The sequence below is a fragment of the Pangasianodon hypophthalmus genome, chromosome 12, assembly GCF_027358585.1.
Source record: "Pangasianodon hypophthalmus isolate fPanHyp1 chromosome 12, fPanHyp1.pri, whole genome shotgun sequence".
In the NCBI taxonomy this organism is placed as follows: Eukaryota; Metazoa; Chordata; class Actinopteri; order Siluriformes; family Pangasiidae; genus Pangasianodon; species Pangasianodon hypophthalmus.
In genome coordinates this window covers 7,791,096-7,805,127 of record NC_069721.1, presented here as the reverse complement: position 1 = coordinate 7,805,127, position 14,032 = coordinate 7,791,096, and the positions used below count along the sequence as shown (strand labels likewise).

The window sequence follows — 14,032 nt, the reverse complement described above, 5'->3', positions numbered from 1 at the left end:
ACACTGCACAAAACACAAGAAGGCTCCTTATAACCAGCATGAGCAAATTAATATTTCTGCTTATTCCTCTGCAGTAGTAAGGCCAAAAAAAAAAAAAAAAAAAACAACGCTCCTTCAAGTGTGTTCAGCTGTCTGGTGAGCAGAAGCCAGAAAAAAGACGAGTTGTCCCCTCAGGAGTCTTACAATTGTCTCACTTACTTTTTTTGGAATCTGGCGTGAGATTGGGGTATCACTAGATAATCGAGTGGGAGTTGGCAACTACTAAACTGCAGCAAAAATGAGTTTAAAAAATACTGGGCAAGATACAGCATTTTTTTCAAAAACCTAATTTATATAATGAAATAACTTTGAATCTGAGCACGGCATCTATAAGACAAGCTAAGCAAAGCCGGATGAAGACAACAAGCATGGAGGAAAAATTGACTGTGAACACAAATGAGCTCTCTTGCCAAATATTACAGAGCATTTTCTTTAATGGAGCGCTCTCGCATTCACCTTCTGGCACAGACTTCCGCTAGCTGTCATCCGTGAACAAGGCTGTGCGCTGGAAAAAAAAAAAAAAAAAAAAAGAGCCTCTCTTTTAATTATTTAAACACTCCCCATTTCTTTGGGTGAACAATTGCTTTTTTATTCCGGCCCTTCAATTATAGTCAAAAGTTTTTTCCTCTCTCTCTATGCAAGCGTCGCGCTATTTCACTTATGATCGAGGCAATTTCCACATCAATTGCCGACAGCTCCCTTTCTTCCTTTACCTGCGTTAAGCAGCATTAACAGGCTCCGGCCAAGAAAACAGATGGAAGAGCCATCATCTTAAAGGTGCCTCGTTGCTGCCTGCAATTTCCAAATTAAAAGGCGAACAGGTTTATTCTGTGCCGCTTACAATTTGTTGCTAATTCAATACGTCCTTCAAAAAGATAAATGGACTTTCTGATAAAAGCAGTACTTATTCTGACTGAACAGGATCCTGTACCTGCATTCTAGTGGATCTTGCAACACAATTTTAAAAAAATTGAAATAAAAATAATAAGAAAAAATTACGTAAGTAAAAAAAATTACGTAGTAAATAACTAAGTAAGTAATGCAGTGACAGTTCTTTAAGTGTCTGCTCCCTTTCAGAAATACCCATGATGTTACAGCATGGTTCACATAGTTCAGACTGTAATGACGGTGTAATTAAATTGTCAGTCACATGCTATATGTTGTCACACATCAGCATTTCAAAATGGCAAAACAAAAAAGACTGAATTTAAAAAAGTGGCCAAAAGACGCCAACTCAGCATTCGTAGTATAACTAAAAAGCTAAGAAAACAGAAATATGAAAAAGGATTCAGGCTGTATAAATGAATAAATGTATTTCACATGGGATCCTACACATGCAGTGATGATGCTGTTGCTAATTCAGTGCCAACAACAGCTAGCCTGTAGGTGTGACTTACAGAAGTAGATGATCAGCAAAGATATTGGAGGAAGAAAACATTGTGACACTGATATGGAAATTCTGTTGTTAAAATGTTGAATGTATTTGGGTAAGGCTTAGTGTTTTTTGGGCAAAATGTGCACAGTGTACTTGAGTGCATACAGTGAAGCTAAGCACATATCTCTGGTGCTGTTTTTTTTATGTAACTGATGTAACGCACAGTGGACATTCTCAGCCCTCCCACAGTTTTAGTGAACACCCCCTGTTACTGAAGTGATCCCTCAGGGGTCAAAATATATAATCAATTGCTTACAAAAGCAACTAACCTGACTGAATGGCAACAGTTTTAACGTTTTAATGCCTAACCATTATTCAAATATCTAAATAATGCTATTTGAAGCGGTTGTTTTGTTTCGATGGCAGGTCACCATGTTTGATTAGCGCCACAGATTCTGAACAAATGATAAATGAATGATAAAATAAACACATGCTTCTATGTCCATTCATTTTTTAAAAATTCTGTTTTCATTGTCGACTTTCCTTTAACCAACCCTTGTTGTCAATCATAATCAGAGATCAGAGAGGTTAACATCTGTCTTCTGCTATGAATTTTTGCGATTGGAAATGCTGCAACACAGAGCTGGAGCCGCTAAACTACAGTTTTCCTACGTTCATCTGCTTTGCTGTGGTATTTTTTCAAGCACTTGGTTCCAGGATCTTTTCTCTCCATCCCACAGGACTCTCTGGATCACTGGTCTCTTGCTTGCTCCTGTACCTCATGATTTACAAAATCATGAAGAGCAAACCCACTCCAAGGATAAACCTGAGCCCATTTCATGCGTCAGTCTCAATGACAGGTTTATTTCCCATAAGCAGAGGTGCTTTTTAAGGCTGCGTTCTGCAACTGAAAAGGGCTGCCCTGCTGAATGATCCCTTTCTTTCTGTGGGTAACAAAGAAAAGTGAGAGAGAGAGAGAGAGAGAGAGAGAGAGAGAGTGAGTGAGACAGAAAGACAGAACGAGAGAGATGGCCCCTGGTTCACTGCCAGAATATTCTGCTTACCAAGCGAATCTGGAGGCGTTCTGACTAACTGCATTTAGAATCCTGACAGCATAAACAGGCTAATATAGTCATTAAAAAGCCACTTATTAACAGTAGAGAAATGTACGCTCACAAGCTGCACAAAGTAATAAGGTTAGACGAGTGACAGTAAATAAATCGCAGATCTTTTCTGTTGCCCTCCTATTGATTCACGTTCACAGCTGTAGCCTTCGTGTAAGCTTAAGCGACAAAGCGTCCATTATTGATTCTCCTATCTAATCTCAGCGCAGGCATCTAATATATCAGCCGATTCAAGGGCAATTTAACATTTGCTTCCATGGACTGAGAAAAAGGCTAAGTGTATGCAAATTCCTGCAACTGGCAACGAAAAAAAAAGCAACGTCTGCTGTCTAATTACCCCCTCTGCTAAATAGGGAAATATGTAAGTATAGCTCTCTTAGATGTCTTTTCAATCTGCCTGAAACCTAAATGTTCTGGACGCCAAATGGACATTTCTCCTCACCAGACCCTGAGCTAAAATAAGACTCTTTGCAAAAAAAAGACCTGGGTATTCTTGTTGGGCTGTTTCTTGGCTTCCAGCAGGTATCTGCTGCCCAGGAATGCGGCCAAAATGACATATTTATAAGGCCATAAAGCTTGTGCTGTGGCATTTATACTCGACAGCGGAGGACTGTGTGATAACTGAGGCATGTTACAAATGTATAAATGCATGTCCAAGCAGTTACAATGACATAAATACAGCAGGAACCTTTCATTTGGGGTTTTTTTTCTTCTTTTGTTTGTTTTCCTGCTTCTCGGAACGATTACTCTGGGAATAGTGTGCTCCTAAATTAATTAACACTTCGGATATTGTTCAGACAGAATGAAAGCACAAATGGAGGGAATGCTAATGAGAGGGTGGCATTGTGTCTGATTTAAAAGGCACATTCCAAATACAAATTAAATGCTATTTTCTTTTCCCAAGGTATCTTCTAGTACACCATTTTGATTGAATGTGCCATTTTGTATAGTTGTTGCATTTGAATCGTAAACACCATTGAAAATCCTCACCACAATCTAACATCACTTATACCACTAGCAATAGTGGTTCAACTCAATTCAAATTTATTTGTAAAGCGCTTTTAACAATAGACACAATAGACACAAGGCGCTTTACAGAAATCTGCAGCGAGCCAGAGGCGACAGGGGAAAGAAAAAAACCTCTCTGAGACGACATAAGGAATAAACTTTGAGAGGAACCAGACTCAGAAGAGAGCCCATCCTCTTCTTCTGTGTGACAAATCATTACAGCTGTAGAAGACTAAAGGCAAACAGTACTGTGTGTTAAAAAGATGTTTAGTTTGAGTGTATTGTGCATCAGAGTCCTGGGATGAGCACAGGAAAGACTTTAAGAATATAGCAGCAGTTCTTAGGTAAAAACCACAGAATCTAGCTTATCCAGGGAACCACAGAGTCCAGCTAATCCAGCTAACCCTAACCCTGAGACTTAGAAATAAACTGGTCGGGAAGTGTAAAAGGGTATCCATGTAAGACCATCCACATGAGCAAAAGGTGCTTTAAAAAAATTGGTTTTATCTGCTATAGGAAAGGACGCTAATATGCTACTAAAAACAGTGTCTTGCCAGAGGACTATAAAAAAAAGATTCCAGAAAGACAAGTACTTTGCACTCCCAGTCTCAAGGGCCTTCAAACTTCGGTAAAGTAGTTAGCTAACATTACCATGTCATGTTCCAAGTTACATGCTTTCCTGAAAGTTAAGTGAGCTAGCAGCCTTCCTAAAATTTATCTGTTCTCTTTTTCCCAAGACAACAGCTATGAAAGACTCCTGCGTCACGGCTGTAAACGGCCAGCGGACACGTTTACAAAAAAGATCCCACTCGCAGGTGCTTTCTTGCTACCTTTCACACAGCTCCTAATCTTCGCCTAACTACAAACACAACTTCTAGGGTTAACTGCCCACTTGAAACAGGCTGCAAATATTTGAGGGATTAAGAGATCCCCGTCTACTCTATAGATCCTGATTACTGCGTCATTTTTCCACCGTTGGAAGGTAAACAGTGACTAAAGCGTCGCCTTGCAGGCGGCCCTTCCTTTGAATCCGTGACACACTTATGAATGAAAATCACAGTCATAAAGCCAATGGAGCTGAGTCTTCTTTTAGAAAAGAGCCTTGAGGGGAATGAGATAAAATAACTCAATAACCGACACAGCCATATCATCATCCCAGCAAGAGAACCATTTACAATACACGATGGACGTATTGTGCCTTATGGTTCACTTTAACACACAATAAGCCAATTCACCCTGCATATAAGCAAGTTTAAAAAAAAAACAAAACAGACATACCAAGTTCAGCCTTCTCCCTCAGGACGTCCTTGAAGTTGAGGCCGCTGTTGAGCGTGGACTCTCGGTAGCGGTAGAGGCTTTCCCTCTGGCCGTTCTTGCCCAGCTCTTTGAGCATCGAGGGCTTTAGAGGCAGCGCATGCAGGCCCTTCTTCCAGCATGATGAATCCCACACTGTCCATTTCACCAAGTCTTCCAACTTCACGATGACCTTCTCTGACACGGCGATCACCTCATCCTGCCCGGGCACAGAGACAGCATTAGACAGGTAGACATGCGGCCAGAGCGCGTAAGATATTGTGTGGGTTTATTTCTGTGCACCAAAGAATCCTTTCTCATAAATTTTGATTCAAATGGATACTTTGCTAGGAAAAAGGACTGTGTGGATTCTTCAGCCAGAGTGAACACTGCAGGCAGCAAGGCTGAGCTCACAAAGTGACGTAATTACAAGAACAGAACAACATGCAACAGTTTAATTGAAAGAAGGCTGAGGCAAAGAAACAAACAGATCACAATAATAATAATAAAAAAAAGGACCAGAAACTTGTTTTGTAAGATGCCCTAATTTGGAGTGCAAAAACTACCACAGCGTTGCTAATTGCTCACTACACTGCTGGACTAACTGGTGACATTATATATGTTTATATAAAGAGAAGTCTTGGATATAGAACATACATAATCTCATAAATTTATATGACATACCACAACCTGCCAAATTTGCTAATCTGATTGGTCAGAAGATGTTGATTAATCTGAATCTAATAATAAACAGATTTAAAAAGGGGTTGTTATTTAACAAAGTAAAACTTGCGATATAGTGAAGCTTTCTGTTTGACTGGAAGACTGGAAGGAGTCTCCAGTGTCAGCATTATTATCTTCACTGTCACATTATCTTCAAGAGAGCGTGAAGAGAAGACTGTTTATAGCTGCTATAATGTAAGCAATAACAGTAAACTATCTTGTCTTGCTGACATTCCACAGCATTAAATGTAACCATAAATGCACAAGAAGTATAAAATTGTAATCATTAGCAAATTGTTCTGGTATGTGAAGAATAAAACACTTGTGCTATTATAGGAAAAATAAAACAAGATGTGTTGTTATAGGAAAAATAACTAATACCAGCCATCCTCTTTTCACGTCAGGCTACATCACACCAGCCTTTCACTGATTATTTTTCTATCACAGCATGACATTGTGGTTTATTCCTTATATTTTCAATATTTGCCTTGTGGACACTTCAAAATCACATAGACAGCATTTTGGCGGCGTTTGTGCTCCTGGGTGGCAGCATACGAACACCTGTCTTTTAATTTTAGACAAATCTGAAGGAACATCACACGTCTCCTTCCTGGTTTACGCAATCCTATCGTTCTGTTTACGTCGGTTTAAATGATTGACAAGAATCGTCATGTCAACAGTGTTATGAAACTGTGTATAGTACTGATACTGTGTGTATCATAAAATGTGATAAACACGGCATTTCTCGTGATATTAAAATATAATATCCATATATATCTACTATCAACAAGCTCTGAAGAACAGATGTGTCTATATTTTTCTGAACAGTGATCTTTCTCATAGCCTTTTCTCATGCAGGAGTAACGCTGTGCAGTCTCTCACTTCTTTCTGCCCGTGTGACATTTTCGAGCCATGACCCAATAAAAGCAGACACACATCACAGAGAATGGCTGCTTTCTAGTCTAGCTTTCTCTTGGCAGTAACATCTGATTAAACCGTATGCATTTAGCATTGTTGAATCATCACACCGGTGTAACATCTTTTTCCCTCCAACAGTAGAGCCCATTGTCCTAGTAAAATGAATAAAACGCTTAAGAATAAAGCTGAGTCATATGGACATTCTGGCTGTCGTTATATAAAGCGCCCTATAAAACAATGCAATTAGCGAACAGATTATTACAGAACTTACATTACACCTAGCTCTCTATTACAATGCCACGCTCATATTCTGTCCAGAATCCTGGAGACTAATTTTAACAAAAACTCAAAAAAAAAACAAAAAACAAAAAAAAAAAAGATCAAAATACATATACATACTTAACACTGTTTTATTTGCATGATATTACTGATTATAAATTACATATGAACTATGTATACGTTTTTGACAAGATTCTGCTCAGTTCTATATTATATATACAGACACAAACACACACTCACACACACACAAACACATAAAAATATAGGCTAAATATGGCAATATTTCATTACTTGTGTTTTTGGATCATCTGTGGATTTTGGCCCATTTCTCAAATATCACGTGATTAATAATATCTAATAATATCAAAAAGAAAGGTTACAGCTTCAATCATTTTTATTCTGTTGGGTTTCATTTTTTTCAAAAAAACACAAAGAATGCAAATCAGAGTAAATTGTACATTGTTATTTTTGTCGTTCTTCTTCTTCTTCTTATTATTATTATTATTATTATTTTATTATTATTATTTTTTATTTATACAGCACAGGGGCTCCAAACAGCACAAAAAATGATTTTTAATAAAAGCAGCCAAGCTATGAAGTGACATCTCTAATTTTCCATGCAGACAGATATACGCATTCCAAGAGTTTTAGACAGCGTTCCTCCTCGCACGTCCAAATGTTGCTGCAGTCTAAACAACATTTTTGCTTCTTCCTGCAAACAGAATCGGTGGCTCTTAAAGTTAACGCACCTTAAAGTTATTGCGGCGCAGCGGAGAGCCACAGGCTTCTGTGCACAATAACCACTTAAGCGCAAAGGCATCTGTTTCCATGCCCCTATAAAGCTAAGTGGGTCAAACGCTGTTAATCCTAATGGCGACACAGCAAACTTTACTATGAGATCATGTGGCCGAGCTCGCCACTTTGAAGATCAGACTCTGAGCTCTGGCTTTGACTGCAAATCTTATTTAGACATGTCCTTCATTTATTGGTTTAAAATATTGAAATAATGAGTATTTGAGAAGAATATATATCCATCTGTTTCACAATACACCTTGTGTAACACTCTATTTCTCTATATATACATATCTATACAGTATATCCACAGTATCTATAATACTTATAGCACTATAGTATCTAGGCTTAGCCACCCTAAGTTTTTACACAAATGTTGTTTTGGATGTTTATTTCATGCCTTCAGCATTATTGGGTCATTACTGAAGAGCAAATTTTAGGTTGTCAAATTTTCATTCTACAAAAAAAATGAATGTTACAGAGAAATGTAATATTTAAGAGCCAAATTTCTTATAAAACTGCATGACACTGAACCAAATACTGACTTGATTTAGTTAGTGTTTTTATATTTTGGAAATGTTTCATTTTATTACTATTGAACTATAAGTATATTATTTACATTTTTTGCTGTGATTATCTATCTATCTATCTATCTATCTACCTATCTATCTATCTATCTATCTATTTTTAGGCACTTTTAAAGAAATTCAATAAAGCCTAGGTAGACAGATAGACAGAGTAATAATTATACACTATTACTACTAATCCATTATTTTGATTTTGAGTATATTGATGTATTGATCTGCTAATTTGAAAGGAACAGTAATAAATTAATAAAAATACTGATATTACAATATAACAAGAATTTTGGAGAGTAGTACTTCATCAGCAGTCTAAGCAAAGTGTTTCTGAAGCTGTAGGAGGGCAAATTGGTCCTCGCTCAAAATTCTTCAAGGTTTAAAGAATAACATTTGATCCGTAGGGGTTCTGAAGTTCTGAGAATGCCAATGAGCTTCGTTCAACTTAACTTTATTACTGCCATGGCAACCACTGACAATATTGACAATGATGTCATTAATAACATGACGTACATTCGCAGTGGAAAGAGATATTCAGTTTTGTTTACCTTCTGTTATTGAGCGAGACTATGAAGATGATTAATTTTGTTCATTAAACGGTCTAACAATGTTTTAGGTTTGGGCTTCTAACAATCGGCTCCTTGTAATTAGACTTTAACGGCGGGAGGGGACGAAGGCCCTGGGACAGTGTCACACTGAGTGCGTCTCACTCCACTGAGTCGACAGGTCATGCCAGGAATTCCCCAGGTCACTGCAGATTTGTCCACCTGCTTGCACGCCTATTGAATTATTGACCCGGGAACATGAAAAATGTGCCTCATGGATTCAGAGGAAGCTGTTTTTTGTAAAGCTGAAAGTTAAATGAACTTTTTTCTCCCTGCTTAATTGATCTCACCCTTAAGTTAATCAATTCAACATATTTAAAATGTAACAAAAAAGCTAATATACTGGGATATCAAAGCAAACAAGCGGCCTGTGCAATACGTAAGGCTTAAAACATGACAGGGAGTGCTCCTATAGGAAAATAATCCATGACTTGGTGGTGGAATGCAGCCTAATATGAAGCAGAGTTACTGTTACTTCAAAAGTTTATCACTTTCCGATAACAACATTTCTCATTCCACGTTTTATTCCTCTTGTACGATAGCAATTTTCCAACAATTAAATGTTTTCATTAATTAAAGAATAACACGTCATACTTTATTAACTGTTCACGATTACATTTAATGTTAATGAGGAACGCAAAACAAGTTCCTGTATCACTTACTTACAGCAGTACACAATTATAGCAGCTATAAATAGTTGTTTCCTTACGAGCCTCTCTTTTTTCTCTCTCTTGAATTTAATAAGACAAAAAAAAAAAACACAGCTTGCAATGGTAGGGAGAAATTAGAAAGCACAAAAACTGTTAAAAAGCACTGACAGTGGAGACTCCTTTCATACATGTTAAATAAATGTCTCCTTATGGAAACCTTTGCCACGTCAATGATTAGGTGTTTTTTCTCTTTTAAATGCCAACTCATTTTTAATATTGGCCTTAGATTATGTAGATTGCACATCACAGAAATCCCAGTGAATGAGTTGTTACTATAGAAACGACAGCATATTACAAGCAACGCATTAGTATAAGCCATTTGAATTACAGCCGGCACTACTGTCAGAGCCGCTGTTATAGAAAATTCATCGGTGCTGTGGTGTAAAATTCAGTCGTAAAACACTGACATCTATAAAACAAGCCAGCCCTTTCAAAACTCTGCTACTTAAAACAACAATATGTAAAAAAAAAAAAAAAAAAAAAACTGTTTTGTATCCAATTCCACTCAACATAATACTCAACTGAAAATCATAATTCGTTTGAATTTGGATAAGAATGCACAGCAAGTCCTCAGAATGGCCTGCAGTGAAATATGATGACACCACACAACCAAATTAAATCTATTTGTCATGAAACACAAGAGATGTGTGATGCAAATGTACTCGCTCATTGCCCAAGGGGGAGAAAACAGCAAGTAAAGACTTGATAGCAAAAATGTTTTCTTTTACAGTCAACCCGTGGTTAATGCGCAACCACCATTACGGAAAGCTATACTAAGGAAGTCTGTAACTCAGCCGGTTTAGCTGAGACACGCCATTTAACAAGCGAACATGGGTCACATTCTCCAGCTGACGAGAAGTGTAAACCTCATGTTGAAAAATGTTACCTTCTGAGAAGAAGGGAAGGGGGGAGGAGGACAGTGGAGGCGGGGGGGGTGTCGGAGTGGGAATGAGGAAGGAACAAAAAAAGAAAGAGACTGATGATCTCATTTGAACTATAAATATGTCCCAGGCATCCAAAACAGAAACACTGGACTTCTGCCAGGCACAAAAGTTGGGTTTGGATCTCGGCCACGCGGCACCTCTGCAGCAGCCCCCGCTCACAAGCCCGGCTGTTTTGTCATCCAAATAACAGCGGAGAGAAGTATCTCTATTGCACACGAACACCGTTCCCTAGATCCAGTTCCTGAACAAGATGGGGATTATATGCAAATCTGCATGCGCTATCAATCCATAGTGTACATGTGTCTACGTGCATGTGGTTATGCAAACTACGGCAGACGCAGAATTCGCTTGGTGTTTGCTGGAATTTGATATGGAACCTATTTATAATGCGCAAACCCCATTTAGAGCTGCCCTTATGTCACATAAGTGCTATTCAAGCCTATTGCCAGCGACGATGCTGCTTTTTCTCTTGCCAAAACACAGATATTATGAGCGACGGAGCAACAAAGCTGCAGAACAACTGGGTCCAATTAAATACAGGGGAGGGGGGGGGAAAAGCCTGCTGTGGGAGTAGGCTTGTGCACTCTACCAAAAAAACCTCTTTTGAAATTAGAAGTATTCTCCTCCGAAGCGTAATCAGAAACACAAAGAAAAAAGAAACACACACACATGCCTCATTTAAAAACAACAACAAAAAGCCACAAACTTATGCTTTAGGAGAGATCCAATTCAGATAGATGAAAAGGCACAGAGGAAAATAATGAGAGAAGCAAAACAGCTCGTGAATAAGACACAGAAAGCGCACGCAGTCAGTTCCACAAAATAAGAACGGCACATGGCTGAACCGGAGTGTAATGTTGCCCTCTCTAGGCTCAAGGCCTAAGTGTTAAATTCTGTAGGCTCACTGCCAGACAGACAGAGAGAGAGAGAGAGAGAGAGAGAGAGAGAGAGAGAGATAGTATACTGCAGACTTAGAGCTTGCAGTCACCACTGCTGTCCTTTAATGAATGACTAACTCCAGTCAGAGGGGAAATTACATCACCTGGGTGTAGAAACAAAAATGCATCTGGAAGTACAGTGCCCCAGTAATCACAGATGTTTAACTGATCTCTCTCTCACACACACACACACACACACACACACACGGTGAACATTAACACACTGGCTGTCATTTTAGGGGAAAGCTGGTTATCGTTTCCACTGTGGCAGGACGGAATTGAGTTCTCGCCCTAAAAAGCAGACGCACGAGGGACGTATCTAAAATGTCACTGTTTGTCCTTCATCTCCAGAACAAGATGTTCCTGGGCAATGCAAAACAATAAGGAGGGAGAATTCCGTTGCAGTGCCGTTCCTGTTTTCCACAAACAATTTGACCTTATGCAAAGGAGTATGGGTAACTTTGTATGAATGCAAATGCAATTTAATTGGACACTGGGCTGAGCATGTTGGCCTTGGGAAGGTGCAGGCGTTAGGAGGCTCATCTTACTGCAGGTGGTTGGGCTGACACTGCGCCTCATTGTTATTTAAATGTTGCACGTCTCATTTAACAACTACATAAAGGACAACGAGCACAAAGCAGTATCCTTTAACTTTTTTTTTTCCTTGCTCCCCTTGCACAATCGGGATTGAATGCTAGAACTAAAACAAACAGGCCACGCCAGCCACATGACTTAACATGACTGATTTCTCTTAAGAACAAGCAGATAGAAATCGGTTTCAGTATCGCGTGTTGGTAAACGGCTAAAAGTCGAGCCGTTGTCCTTGGGCTCGTAATTCTATCTGGCCTGCCCTCTCAAGATCAGCGGGCAGTCATGTATGAGTAATAAATTTGAAAAGCAAATAGTTCACCTTGCTGTGAGTGAATTAATAAGTGAAGGAGAGCAGTGGAAGTTGCCAGATAGATAGTCGTGGGGGTTGGGTGGGTTCTCCTGTTCTCCTAGGTGGTTATATTTTGTCGTTAAAAATAAGTGAAAATATAATTGGGCACGTCATTTGCGCTGATTTACAGGGAATTAGGTTGGTGTGTTTTTTGCCTTGAAACGGTCCATCCAAACCTGGTGACCCTGCTTAGACCGACTTCTGTGAGCCATAACTACAATGTGTCCATAGTTTAACATTCATTTGGCACAGTTTACAGTTTGGACTGGTTTACATAGTTGGCTGGGTTTTAAAGCGTGTATTGAGCTGGAAACAGTCTCTCCAATCTGGCAACCTAGGCAGAGAAGTGTGTGTGTGTGTGTGTGTGTGTGTGTGTGTGTGTGTGTGTGTGTGTGTGTGTGTGTTGGGGGAAAAGGAGGGGGGGGGGTGTCTGTTTGGAAAGAGGACAGGGTCCCTGATCAACTGAACAAACAGAGCGTTAAGTCGAATGGTGTTTTTTTTTTTTTTTTTCACCTCCATTCCGCCTCGTTACGTTGCGTAAACAGCGTGCGCTCAAGGTCGCCGCAGCGCGTCGTTTGCGTAACCTGCGCATTCACCAACGCGTTTGCGCCGCAACCTTGACGTTTAACGACAAGAAAAAAAAAAAAAAAACCTGTTGCTTATTATGAAAAAGGAAACGCGATACCATACTCCTCGGGGGTTGGAAAGCATGCAATGAAAGTTCAACCAAAAGGAGGAGTGTTTTTTAATTATTATTATTATTATTCACTAATTTACACTAGGAGAAAAAAAAAAAAAAAACAGATACAGGCTAGACCTCCATTACATGAGTGATATTAGCTGTGTAAACCGGCAGCTGTCTTTCTTAACATCAACAACATCATCAATAACATCAATAACAACATCATCATCATCATCATAAACAACAGTTGCATACTGCAGCGCGCGCAGGGGCTCAACATAAAGCACATGCAATATTAAAAACAGATTTAATGCATGATGGATTAAATTCCAGGCACAAATATACACCCCACATCCCCCCCACCCCCTATTTATTTATTTATTTATTTATTTATTTTTGAGCAAAGCTGCAGCATTCTGGACAACAATAACCTTCATAAATGTCATCTCTCACCACTGCTGCCTTTATCAGTCTGCCTTTATTATTAATCATCATTTCCCACTGGGATCATGTCTGCGTGCACATCTCCTGCATACACGGCTACGGGTTTCACCTCCACTCTCCTTCTGCACGCTTCCATCTATTTATACACACACACACACACACACACACACACACGGTACAGGCTACAAAGCCTGCAAAGCTAGCATTCTGGCACCACACCGAGAGCTTTCTCTTGCCCCATGCTCCTTTTTTCTCTTTTTTTTTTTTTGCTAAATCGACAATATGTGGAGGCTATGAGAGCACTGGAAATACTGTATTACCTCATCGAGAGAGAGAGAGAGAGAGAGAGAGAGAGAGAGAGAGAACAGCATAGCATAAGCTTTCGCAATTTCCGCACTGGTGTATTTATCTGATGAGCCATGCAAAAAAAAAAAAAAAAAAGATATGGTGACAACTTCTTTCACACAAGCACCAGACCCACTCGAGCTTTCCCAATCCAAATCCAAATGCAATGATGCTATCAGCCTTGAAGTGATAGCCTGTAGGTTATTACAGGTTTATAATAACAGAAGTGAAGGGTGTTATAACGCGATGATCAGATGATCTGATGACTTGAATGAAAAGGAAATCAGCTCGCGAC

General features: G+C 39.2%; 1 protein-coding gene across 3 annotated transcripts in view; it reads right to left on the bottom strand.

Annotated features, from left to right (window-relative positions):
* Positions 1-14,032, bottom strand: part of arid5b (AT-rich interaction domain 5B) — an 85,935-nt gene that overhangs the window by 70,920 nt on the left and 983 nt on the right. For 2 of the 3 annotated variants that reach the window (XM_026915042.3, XM_053238600.1), the window contains one exon: positions 4,825-5,059. In XM_026915042.3, the coding sequence (XP_026770843.1) occupies positions 4,825-5,059 (235 nt within the window). Of the gene's footprint in view, positions 1-4,824; positions 5,060-13,401; positions 13,775-14,032 lie in introns of those variants that run through there. The other variant, XM_053238601.1, reaches the window with a different exon arrangement.